Source organism: Bubalus kerabau, chromosome 16 (genome assembly GCF_029407905.1).
Source record: "Bubalus kerabau isolate K-KA32 ecotype Philippines breed swamp buffalo chromosome 16, PCC_UOA_SB_1v2, whole genome shotgun sequence".
NCBI lineage: Eukaryota > Metazoa > Chordata > Mammalia > Artiodactyla > Bovidae > Bubalus > Bubalus kerabau.
Window position 1 is genome coordinate 65428265 of NC_073639.1, and position 12950 is coordinate 65441214.

A 12950-nucleotide genomic window follows, 5' to 3' on the forward strand; every position below is an offset into this window, starting at 1 on the left:
GCTCCATGTCCCGCATGAACTCTGGGGAGCCATCAAGTATCTGTGCATCAGCGAGAAGAGAAGAGACTGGAGCTTCTACAGTCTCAGGTACAGTCCAGACCATCCCACCCGAAGCCCAGGGAGGGTCACTCCAAAGACAGTAGGCATTGAGCACTGCTGAGGGTGCATGTCCTGGAAGCCCTGCCCACATGTCATTCTGGCTGGGGGAGCAAAGAGCAGTGAGGTAGCCGTGCTCCTTCCAGAAGCCCACCCGGCCCCGAGTCACCTCCAATGCTGTTCCCCCAGGCCAGCAGCGTGAGCCCCAGGACGGTGTTGCTCAGCCGGAATACCACACCCAGGGACCGGAGAATGTTCACCACCTCTGTGGCAGCTGCGTTGATCCACAGGGCGCTGGTCAGGAAGCCCAGGAAAGCAAAGAGCTGCGGGAGGGAACAGGGACACGGTCTCAGCGCCTCAGCTATAAAATGGGATGATCACAGTACCTACCCGGTGAGGGAGTCATGACCATGAGTTAGTTGACACAAAGCAGTTAGAGCCTGGCATACAGTAAGTGCTCAATAAAATGTTCAGCGTTACCATTTTGTCAAAAAGGGGTGCATCACAGCTCTCATCAGGCTTCTAGTCAATGGACCAAATGTACCCCGTCACCGCAAAAAGAAACTCCATACTGTGCTCCACAGCCCACCCAACCTTCCTCCCAGCCCCTGGAAACCACTCTGCTTTCTGTCTCTCTGGATTGGTTTATTCTAGACACATCATAAAAACGGCTTCATACAGTATGTGGGCCCTTGTGACTGGCCTGTTTCACTCAGCCTCATGGGTTCAAGGTGCATCCACCTTGGAGCATGTGTGAGTACTTCAAAGACTAGTAAGAAACACGGGCTAACGTTTCTCTGGCTTCCCTGGTGGCTCAGTGGTAAAGAATCTGCCTGCCAACACAGAAGACACAGATTCAATCCCTGGGATGGGAAGATCCCCTGGAGGAGGAAATAGCAACCCACTCCAGTATTCTTGCCTGGAGAAACCCATGGATAGGAGGAACCTGGTGGGCTCCTCCTGTCCATGGGGTAGCCAAGACTTGGACATGGCTGAGTGACTAAAAAAACAGCAACATTTCTCTAAATAATCAATTTGCTGAAAATTCAAATTCCTTTGGGTTCAAATTCATTCAGAGTTTCTAAAAATAAAGACTAGAATTTTTAAAAGCAATGATTAGTTTAAGTAAACTTTAGAAAAAAAATTCTCTGGACAAACTGCCTATAAAATTATTTAGCATCCTGCAGAATGGAGAGAATGGTGGTGGGGGAAACACCCCCAAAGACAAAACAATTCCACCATTGGGATGTGATCATTAGGAACTCAGGTGCTTTCTGGTTACAGTGGTGGAAAAGTGTGGTAGATCTTCAAAAAAGTGAACAAATAGTTCACATTTGACCCACCAGTTTCACTCCTAGCATGACACCTAAGAGAAATGAATCATTTCTACACAAAAAATCCTAAACCAATTCTAAACCATGGCAGCATTATTCGTAATAGCTAAAAAGTGGGGGAACCCCCCACTCAGGGTTCATTCATGGATGAATGGATAAACAACATATGCTATGCCTGCACAATGGAATAGTCGTCCGCCATGAAAAGGAATGAAGTCCTGACACAGGCTACAACATGGATGCACTTGAAAACATTTTGCTAAGTGAAGGAGGGCAGGCCACAAAAACTACATATTGTGTGAGTCCATGTATGTGAAATATACAGAACAGAAAAATCTGGAGGGACTGAAAGCAGCTGTGCTGGCCAGAGGGTGATGGGGGAGGATGGAGAGTGACTGTCAACGGGTTCAGGGCTTCTTTTTGGGGTGCTGAATCCCAAATTGTGATGATGGTTGTACAACTCCATGAATATAATGGAGTTGCCATTTCCTTCTCCCAGAGATCTTCCCGATCCAGAGAGTGAACCCAGGTCTCCTGCATTGCAGGCAGACTCTTTACCATCTGAGCCATCGGGGAAGTCCTATGAATATAATAAATACAGTTATATTGTACACCTCAGGTGGGTGACTTGTATGTGTGTATGAATTGCAATTCAATAAAATGAAGTTACCAAAAAAAAAAAAGAGGAACTTGAACAGGCACAAAATCTCTTAAAAGTGGCCTTAAAGACCTGTTATCATGGAAAGTGATTAGTGGCCCAACAATCCCAGGATATCTGCCTGGGAGACCTCAGCGTCCCCGCTCCCAGTTTGGAGAACCGAGGTTTCTTACCCAGTGAAACCTGGGGGGCTCGCTGTTGGATGTGGCAAAAAAGGTCACTGCAGCCAAGGCCGTGCCCACAATCACCACCACGGCCCAGACAGGAAAGAGGCCACCTATCTCATAGACGCCATCTGCAGAGAGATGAGAAAGGGAGCTGGTCCTCTCCACAGCTTCAACTTGGCACCTCCTCCTGCCAAGCCCCTTGGCATGATGGAGAGGGTGTGGAGGGGATAAAACCCACAGATAAAACTCAAACAACTGTTTGGATATAAGGTAGAGAACGCCTGTGTGCCCAGCCCTGTCCTAGGCACTTCAGAGACAGAGAAATTGAAGACATAGCCCCCTGCCCTTGAGTTACTCACACTGGGAAGACAGACATGAAAAACAGACTCTCCAGCCTGGAGCTAAGATAGGAATGGCTAAGACCACTCACTCCTTCTCTCCTTTCTCATGCCCAAGGCAGACATCACTGATCAACCATGCTGCTTCGGTCCACCCGAGCTTAAAGGGGGCACCCTCCAGCCAGGCATTACCAATGGATAGGCATGGCTCCATGAGATGACCTGTACAGTCGAACTCAACTTACTAATTCTGGCTCTCTTGAGAAGTCTACTCTATGAACCAATCCATTACAAAGGTTTATAGAGGTTTCATGTTAAAACACCTAAGGGAGGAAACCCTGCAGGCAGGCAGAACATTCTAGAAATTCCCATATACCATCCTTACATCACCAGTCTTAAAGGCAATGGAAGATTCAATTGCCCAGACACATGTAACAAGACTTTTTCTTCTTTCTTTAGTCCAGCTTATGGGCTCATAAACATCAGTGCACTAAGGATAACATAAAGGGCTAAATACATATAATCATGCACTTAATACATGGCAGGAGATTTTTGGGGGGCAATTTTGACGGATGTGACTTTCACTTGCAGAGCCGGCTTTGGAACTTGACACCTGGGTGAGAAGTCCTTTCTTTGTATTTCTCAGTCCTGCACTGGAGGAATTTCAGGAGGAGACAGAGGCACGGGCTGGTGGCTGAGGATGTGAGCTGAGATGTAAACAGAGTGGGGCACAAGGGTTCCACGGCAGAGAGAAGTGATGGAAGGGAAGGAGTTGAGCAGATTTGTGTCACCAAAAGTAGATAAAGGGCTGGGGAAGGTGGCTGGCTCGGGATCTCGGATATCTCGAATGATGGCTGGGGGACGTGGCCTTTTTCCAAGAGGCACTGGGGAGCCATGGAGGTCTTAGGGTGGGGGAGTGTCACTTTAGAAAGATGGCTCTGGGGACTTCCCTGGTGGTCCAGTGGTGAGACTTGGCTTCCATTGCTGGGGGCATGGGTTTGATCCCTGATTGGGGAACTAAGATCCTGCATGCTGGGTGGTGTGGAAAAAAAGAAGAAGAAAGAGGGCTCTGAGGGTGGCCTTGAGAAGGAAGATGAAAGTTGGCAGTGAGATTAGGATGTTTGACTGGCAGACATGTCACCTCCTTGGGCAGGTGACCCCCTGCTGGGCTGACCCCTGGATGGAGAGAACCCGCAGACCTTGGGCAGGGTGCCAAGTCTGGGGGTTCTCTCTATGCAGGGATCAACCTGGAAGGGGTCACAAATGAGTTAGCCTGAACCAGTCTTTCCCCAGCATGGACCTGCTACCACTAGACAGTGTTGGGGCAGGTGGACAAGACACTAAATATCATAGAATCACATCTCAGTAAACGGATTCCCTTTTCAGCACTCTCACAGTAACAGATTTAACTATCTTAAGTGTACTGGAAACAAGGCTGGTTTCCCACTGATGCCAGTGAAACAGGTTGCTTTCCAGTACACTGAAGTTAAAAAAAAAAAAGAACCGATTAAAGAAAAATATCAAATACAACAGTTTAGAATGGGATAAAAAAATCAAGATGTTCTTGAATGTTGAATGCTTGGGAACCCTCCTCTTAAGCCACAAGAATGATGAACCAAGTCCCCAAGGGACAGGAGAGGCAGGGCTGTCATGAACCAGCCCGCTGGCACCACTAGGGGGAGCCCTTCCCATCTCTGGGCTCACACTGACTCCTTCCTCAGCGACCATGTCTTCCCATAAATTGGAGGAGAAACAGAATTTGGCAGCCTTTTCATCCTGACGCTCATGAGCAAAAAAAAAAAAAAGCCACACTCAGCCCTGTATTTGCTACCATAACCCTACCACCACCTCCAGAAGATGCCCCTGGGTTGAGGGGCAGGAGCCCAGATGAGAGAGAGAGGACTGGGCAGCATGAGATACTCAAGTCGGACAACAGGAAGAACCTGAGCAGGAGGAGTTAGAAGATGCCTGATAAGACTGGGCAGTGCTCTAGCCAAAACAGGTCAGAAAAGGAAAGCCTGGGGCGGACAGGGGAAGGCTCAAGGCCAGCGGGGACCACCCAGGTCACTCAATAGGCAGTGGAGGGGTTTGTGAGGAGCTAGTCAGTGGGCACCAGCACTGGGGGTGGTGGGGAGCTGCCTCCTCTCAGCTTCTGCCAGTTTTGCTGTTAGGAATGTGGCTCAGATTATCTTGAGAAATCCAGCTCTGGATTTTGACATCAACTCTGTAAATTTGGTAACGCAAGCAAATGTGCCAGAGGGCTGGATTTGGTTCAAGGGCCACTAGCGTGTTGCTCCCCTCTGGAGCCAGTGTGACCGATGGACCACCGGAGGCTCGTGGCACAAGCACATATTAAGCATCTGCTGTACGTCCAGGACTGCCCCGCTGGCCCAGGGTCCCCTGGGGTGGCTGAGAAGAAAACTTCGGGAATGTGGGGAGGAGGGGGGTTGGGCCTGCCAGGGGGCAGGGATACTCACAGGCCCCCGACTGCAGGGTCAAGGTCAGGAACAGGGGGCTGATGACCAAGTGCAGGCAGTTGAGGGGCCGCTTCCAGTTCCTGTCCTCCTTGTCGGGGTCCATGACGGGGACGGTGAGGAGCAGCAGGAACTCCACGGGCAGCTGTCAAGTGCGGGAAGGCAGGAGGGTGAAGGCAGGGAGGCCTGTGCTTGGCCTCTGCCCTGAGCTCAGTCATTCAAGAACCAGGCTAGACTTCCCTGGTGGCTAAGAATCCGCCTGCCAATGCAGGGGACACGAGTTCGATCCTGGGTCCGAGAAGATCCCACAGGCCATGTGGCAACTAAGCCTGTGCGCCCTGAAGTCCCCGCTCCGCAACAAGAGAAGCCACTCTGCATGAGAAGCCCACACACTGTGACTAGGGAGTAGCCCCTGCTCGAAACTAGAAAAAAGTGCCCGCAGCAATGAAGACCTGGTGCAACAATGAATCAATCAATTAACAAAAGAACAAGGCGCTACCGCTGAAGCGCCCACCTGATGCAGGCCCCCAGGCGCTTCCGACTGCTGCTGAACACACCGCCAACAACCCAGTGCTGGCCACTGCCAACACTCTGAGCAGGAACTCTTAATTTTCCTACCTTTTGGATAAAGAAACTGAGGCTCAGAGAGGCTAAGAAACTTCTCCAAAGCCACACAGGCTGTGAAACCGGGCTAAGGGCCAGCTCTGACGGACTCGACACCTTGTGTTTCGCCTTCACTTGTGCTTTTAGCCAGCAACTAAACTAACAACACGTATGGAGTGCTTACCACATGCTAAGCACCCGAGTCAGTCCTTCACATAGAGTAGTTCAGCAAATTCTCACAACCACTGCGATAGGCTGGATTCGGTTCCCAACTCTTCAATCCCCCTCCACCCGTAAGAGAACTGACCACCCCCACACTTTTGTCAAATGACTAGAGTCTGCGGAATATATTTCCTGTCCCACTGATGTTGAACTTGGCCATGCCGCTTGCTTTGGCCAATAGGCGGTTTGGTGAATGTGATGTGAACAAGGCGTAAATTGTGCCTGGGGAGTCTGCCTTGGTCTCTTCTGCCAAGAAAACAGCATACTCCCACTGGCCCCAGAAGGAGATATGGGGCAGACCTGAACCACCAACCAGAGTCATCTCAGATGACTGGATGAGAATAAATACTGTCATCATACGTCAGGGAGGTGTTAGGGGCTGTTTTTTACACAGCACCGCTGCAGCAATAACTTACTGACACAAGGATTCCAGCAGAAAGGCGCTATCATGATCCCCGCTTCACCGTGGAGGAAGCTGAAGCTCCGAGCAATGAAGGGACTTGCCTGAGATCATGATATAGCCAGAGCTGTCCTGGGGTATAACTATTAGTTGTTCATTATCTGTCCCCTGGGTCTGAGGGGGCCTGAAAGGTATCCATGGTGGAGGGCTAGGAGGCGAGGCCTCTGGCTTTTTGGGTCTGGGTGGTGGAAAGCACTGCCGTCCTGCCTCATGGAAACCAGCCTGCTCACATCCAGACCTCAGGAGACAGGTAGCCCAGGGAAGCAGTGAGGGCTCAGAAAAGCACTATTTTAATCTCATTTAGACTCACTGTGACCCACACTCTCACCTGCCCCAGTTCCTGGCTCTCAGCGGGTCAGGAGTCCCCAGCCTCCTCTCTGTCCTTGGGAAGATGCTCCCCTTCCTTCTCTGCGGGGAGGAGTCTGAGCCATGCTCCGTGACTCACGTTCCCCACGGAGCCCCAGTCTCATGTATTTCCCCATCAAGTCCTCCACCCCGCCCCCCAACCTCACGGCTCTGGAGAAGGCGGAGGGGCCACTGTCCTGTGCTGTCACCAAGTCAGGAGCCTGGCCCCAGGCTCCCCCCTGACCTTGAACACCTTGAGGATCCTCCAGTACACGGGCTTGGTCCGCCACTTCCTGTAATCCAGGGGGTTGAGGGCCTGCACCAGGATCTGGGCCGTGGTCTCCGGGTACAGGAGCAGCGGCCGGTACTCCTCACCTGGGGGCGCAAGTAGGGAGAGGCAGGTGTCTGCGGCTGGCTCAGCCTCTGGGAAACCCTCTCCCTTCCCTCCCACCAGCGTCCCCAACCCCTGGGAAGAAGGAAAAAGCCCAGAGCCTGGTAGGGGGCGGGGAAGGCAAACCCAGCTCAGCCTGCAGTGAGAGGTGTTCATTGCCTCCTTCCTGGGCGGGGGGTGGGGTGGGGTGGGGGGGCTACTGGATGGTCCCATCGCCCACCTCTCCCGCCCAGTCCAGCTGGCACCCCACCCCAGCTGGACACAGAGCCCCTGGACTCACCATAGTCATAGCTATTGGTGTTGGAAGACATCCGCTCCTCTTCGGAATCTGACAGTATCTCTGTAGGAGAGAGCCGAGTTTCCCACGAGCCAGGTGGGGCGCCCAGCCCCTCCCACCATTATTCTAGGGTAGGGCATCTCTGGGACCACTCGGTATTCAGGGTGCAAGTGTCCAGGCCCCCTCTGTATTGTGGACTTCTCAGCAATCACCCTGTACGCTCAGGAATTCTTACAGACTCAGGAAGTCTAACTTGCAAAACATCTTCAAATATAGGGATGCGGCAGTAAGGTCAAATTTAATACGGCCGTCTGAAGACAAAACTCAAACATTTACTGACTTCCACATTGCACCTTTCAGAACTTGGAACCCAACATATTTTTCTTTTCCAGTCTGAAACTTTTCTCAGGAGTCCTCGGGATTAGAGGACCGAGCCCTGCAAAGAAAGGCTTCCCAAAAGGAAAATGGCTGTTCTCAAGTGAAGAGTGCTAGCCCTGATTCTGCCTCTGTGTGACTCTCCAGGCCTCATTTTCCCCTTCTGTTCCAGCCCAGTGGACTAGGATGGGTTTTAAAGAGAGCACAGGGTATTACGTGCTGAACTCTGAAGGCCCAGCGCATAAAGAAGAGAGAGAAAAATCATGGTAGACTTCCTGTAGGAGGAGTCACCAGCACCTGTGCCAGGACCTCAGGAAATGACACAGTCCAGCCCTCTGGAAGCTCACAGTCCAATGGACAGAAACATAAGCAAATTAATAACAGAATGGAGAGATAAATGCTGTGCTGGGGTGAGTCTAAAAGCTGTGCAAGCCCAGAAGAGATACCTGGGGGTCTCTGCAGAGCTCCCTCCAGGCTGAGTCCTTAAGTCTTTTCAGAAGGACACACCAGGGAAAAGGGACAGCACACGCAAAGCCTGGAGACAGCCAGAGGGAGCATGGCATGTTCAGGGAGGTGGGGGTGGCCCTGCACAGCTGGGGAGTGGAGTTTAGGGTGTGAATGAGTTTGGAGAAGAAAGCTGAGGCCCAGCACAAATGGCAACAGATCAAGGGCAAGGTTCTCAGGCTCACATGCCAAAGAGGGCCAAGCACGTCATGGGACCACGTGAAAGAGGCTTGAGGGAAGAATTCTGGTTTCCCAACATAATCAGGTCTGTACATGTCACGGTTGAAGACAGAGAGCACTGGGGACTGGGATAAATGGGGGAACCATGCCTTTTCCTAAGGCAGAAGCCCCATTCAGCTTGAGACATGTATCTGTATATGTGTGTGGGGTGTGTGTGTGTGTGTGTGTGTGTGTGTGCGCGCGCGCGCTCATTCGTGTCCGATTCTTTGCAACCCCATGGACTGTAGCCCACCAGGCTCGTTCGTCTGTCCATGGGATTTCCCAGGCAAGAATACTGCAGTGGGTAGCCATTTCCTTCTCCAGGGGATCTTCCTGACCCAGGGATCAAACCCACGTCCCCAGGGTCTCCTGCACTGGCAGGTGGATTCTTTGCCGCTGCGCCACCTGGGAAGCCTGTGGGTTGTATGTGTGTATTTGTGAATGTGTATTTGTATGTGTTGTGTATGTGTTATGCACGTTCATGCTGTTTATGCATTTGTGAATGTGTGTGTTGCATAGTTCTGGATGTGTGTGTGCGTGTGTTTGTGCATGCGGAAGCACCTGGCAGGGGGCGCATTCTGGGATGCGGGTGAAAGCTCTTAGGAAGATCTGCCCCAGCAACTGGCAGGAACACGAAGAACTAATGCACTTGGACAAGCAGGTGATAACGAGGCTTTAGCAGCACAAGCGAAGGCACGGAGCGGGGACCTTGGTAGAACAAGTAGAAACAGTAGGAAGAGGAGATGGGCACTGGCACAGGCCTCAGGAAGCAGAGGCAGCAGTTTCTGGGCACAGAGGGCTCCAAACCTAGGGGTCCTCCACTCAGACCTTACCTGGGGTGGCCGGCATGGAGCAGACCAAGGATCTCCTCCGCTGCCTTTGGTAGATCCAGGTGCAGAGAACCACGGTGACCACGTAGAACGCATAGAAGCCCAGGTAACCTGCGGACAAGGGCACGCAGTCACCAAGTGGTGTCCTGGCCGCAGGGCCCAGAGAACAAGGGCGCCCAGTTCTGTCGCTGGCACCTGGTGGCAGTGGCTGTGCCAGCCCAGCCCGCAAAGGGCCATTTCCTGGAGCGCCACCCCCTCCCCTCCCTTCCCCTCCTTGGCCCATATTTTCTTCCTACCAACGCCACCCCTGCCTTCCCCCCACCCAACCCATCCATCCATCAACAGTGGGTGTAACACCTGGCACTGACAGTGGCCTCCGGGACACAGTTCAAGTGCAAAGGGCTAGTGTGCTGCTCTGTGCCCTGGGAGGCTGAGCCCCTGCGGACCGTATCCCCCCGTCTCTGGCTGCCCTGGGCCTGCGCATGGAGCCCCAAGAATGAATCAGAAGGCAGCAGGGGAGGGTCTGGGGCACCCCCTCCCTGCTGTGGGGCCCTGTCTCTGGCAGGACCCGTGACCTTCCGCAACTCTCGCTCAGGCTGGGTGACCCCGGGTCTGGGCCTGGAGCCCTCAGCAGGCTCCAGCCACCCCACTCTCTGCCTACTTCAGGGGCTCCCACTGCTGCTGACCCCTAGCGTCTCGCATCACAGCCCCCTCCCCGGTTTTTCTCAATCCTCTGTAAGTCGCCCCTCCAGCATGTCGTTGGAACCGTCGGGATGGAGTGACCCTGTGGGTCATTGCGGCTGTACCGCTCATGAAAACTGGAAATTGTGAAAACCCAGAACGTCACCCCTGCCCTCTTCGGTGATCGGAACCACAAGTTCCCTTTCATGCCCAGGCCACCAGGGTCCCAAGCAGTGCTTCCATCACTCGGAACCAAAGGTGACTCTGTGCCCTGCAGACCACCCGCTCCCCCCCACCACCCCCGCCTCCCCGGCCCTGTGCCTCCCAGCCGTCAGCCCTGGGGAGATCCCGCCCTGGTCCCGCAGCGGCTCACCCAGGGCCCACGCCAGCGTGACCCTGCCGCAGTAGAGCGCGGTGAAGATCAGCAGCACGGCCGCCATGTAGAAGATGATGTCTCTGAGGAAGGGCCTGGAGGCCGCCGTGAAGGGACGCAGGATGGCGATCCCACCGGCCACCACGGTGGTGACCAGCACGCCCGCGCCTGCGGGAGAGGGGGCCAGGCTCGGTCCGCCCCGCGCCCACCTCCCGCTGCCCTCCCAGCCCCCTCACCCGCAGCCGGGGCCGCTCGCTCGTACCAAACAGGGCCCCAAAGGCCAGGCCAGCTGTGCGCGGGTCCGAGAAGGCCACCAGGGCGCTGAAGATATCCGGGGCCCCGTTCCCAAATGCCAGGAAGGTGACACCATGGGGGGACGTGTCAAGGGGCCTCAGTGCAGGCGCTCCAGGCTGCCCAGGCCACGCGCCGCCCCCCGTCTCCCAGCCCCTCACACCCTCCGGCCCTCCCTCCAGGGTACCAGAACTGGACCAAAAGGATACTGCCACGTTGTGGGAAAGCTTGAGTGTGGTGGAAATGGCCGACAGGTTAGGGCAGAAGCTACGGAGGAGAGGCCAGCGGTGAGTGTTTCCACAGCGAGCGGCTCCTGCCCCCAGTCCTTCCCCCCCAAGCCCAGGGTGGGCCCTCCCCAAGTCAACCTCCCCACCCTGGGACCCCCCTCTCCCGTCTACAAGCTGGACATCAGGCCAGGGCCGAACTCACAACTTCGCCGCGGTGACTCCCAGAATCAGAAACAGATAAAGCAGCCAGAAAGCCTGGGTGAGGGTAGAGGGGGAGGCCAGGGACGGGGAAAGAGCATTAAGTCCTGCTGGGGCCATGGGCCCCTCTCACCAGCCCCCCACCCAGCGCGGGGCCTCACGTAGAGGGTGATGGCCAGAGGGAGGAGGCGGGCTGGGAAGTGGCAGAAGATGCCCTCGAGGTAGTCCAGGTAGCCCCCGTCACTGCGGCAGTCGGGGTTGGTGCGGACGAAGGCACAGCGGTCAGAGGCGTTCAGGCCACACACTTCTCGACACTGCGGAAAGAGAGGCGGAAGGGGACATCAGAACCCACCACCCCGTGATCCACTGGACCAGCCCCACCTAAGCAGTAAAGACAACCTCCTTCAGCCTGGTCCCTAAACTTCCCAGGCTCCAGCTGCATGCTTTCATTTTTAAAAATAAACCTGTACTTGAACACAAGTAAGTCATGAATTTGTTGTTTAGTCACTAAGTTGTGTCCAACTCTTTGCAACCCCAAGGACTGTAGCTCGCCAGGCTCTTCTGTCCATGTAATTTTCCAGGCAAGATTACTGGAGTGGGTTGCCATTTCCTCCTCCAAGGGATCTTCCCAACCCAGGGATCGAACCCGTGTCTCCTGCATTGGCAGGTGGATCCTTTACCACTGAGCCACCTGGGAAGCAAGTCATGAATACACACATTTAAAACAAAACAGGAAATTTCCTGGTGGTCTAGTGGTTCGGACTCAGAGCTTTCACTGCCAGGGCTTGGGTTCAATCTCTGGCTGGGGAACTAAGATCCAGCAAGTCATGCAGCATGGCAAAAAAAAGAAAAAGAAACAATATGTAACGAGTTCTAAATTCTCCTTTCTCATCCCTGCCCTCCATAATCCCACCTCTCTCCTGCCATGATCAGCTTGAAGCAGACCCTTACAGACATTTCTCAATTTAATGACATTTGTACATATATCTTAGTACAGAGTTTGTTTTGTTTTATAGAAACGGGTCTGTCCTAAAGTTCTTGTTTCTGCAACTTGAGTTTTACCACTTCACAGACATGCCATTTATTAACATCTTGACAGACATAATGAAGAAAGTAAAAACATTCTGAGTGATTTCTATATGCCAGGCACAGTGCTGAGCTTAAAAGGTTGCCTCAGTTAATCTACACAATGATCTTATAAGGAAGATAAGATTATCCTGCCCATTATACAGATAAGGAGACTTAAAAGACAGTATTTCACACTCAGTGGTAGAGAAAGCACTGGAATCCAGGCAATTTGAAGTTCTCCTAAATTTCCTGTCCTTGACCATTACTGCCCCATTTCTGGCTCACTGTAGCCTCAGGAGTTCATGCCATGGATGACTTGCAATAGAGGAACATTTCCCTAATGACGAGCAGCTGAGAGTGTCTACCTTTCCATCAGCACCAACTGTCAACTTCCTTGCACATGACTCTCTGGGCACAAGTGAGAACGTTTGGTCAGAGAGATTTCCAGAAGTGAAAGTGCTGAGTCAGACAGTTTCACAGTCCGAGTTCCTCCAGAAGCGCCCTAGAGACAAGGATTTCTAAGCAAGCAGCACAGTGGGGAGGTGTGGAGAGCACAAGCCCCAAGACAGGGAAGTGAGCCAGGGACGGGAAAAGCAACCAGAGAAGGCTGGGCTGAGACGGTGCCCGCCACAGGCTGGTAACCCCAGGGGCAAGGGAGCTGGGGTATTTATACACCAACTCCTATCACTCATCGTGAGCAGAGCCGGGGAGGGAGGTGCTAGGTCCCCAGCGCTTCTGGCCTGCCATGCTTGCGGGTGGTTCTGGAAGAAGATGCTGGTGACCTGAAGTCAACAGAGGCCCACCAAAATGGCAGGGTCA

General features: G+C 53.4%; 1 protein-coding gene across 1 annotated transcript in view; it reads right to left on the reverse strand.

Annotated features, from left to right (window-relative positions):
• Positions 1-12950, reverse strand: part of SLC8B1 (solute carrier family 8 member B1) — a 46929-nt gene that overhangs the window by 6417 nt on the left and 27562 nt on the right. The window contains exons 5-15 of the mRNA XM_055550745.1: positions 11225-11377; positions 11068-11120; positions 10849-10905; positions 10610-10716; positions 10348-10515; positions 9297-9404; positions 7369-7428; positions 6942-7072; positions 5071-5212; positions 2262-2383; positions 266-419 (exon numbers count right to left, since the gene is read on the reverse strand). Of these exons, the coding sequence (XP_055406720.1) occupies positions 266-419; positions 2262-2383; positions 5071-5212; positions 6942-7072; positions 7369-7428; positions 9297-9404; positions 10348-10515; positions 10610-10716; positions 10849-10905; positions 11068-11120; positions 11225-11377 (1255 nt within the window). The remainder of the gene's footprint in view (positions 1-265; positions 420-2261; positions 2384-5070; positions 5213-6941; positions 7073-7368; positions 7429-9296; positions 9405-10347; positions 10516-10609; positions 10717-10848; positions 10906-11067; positions 11121-11224; positions 11378-12950) is intronic.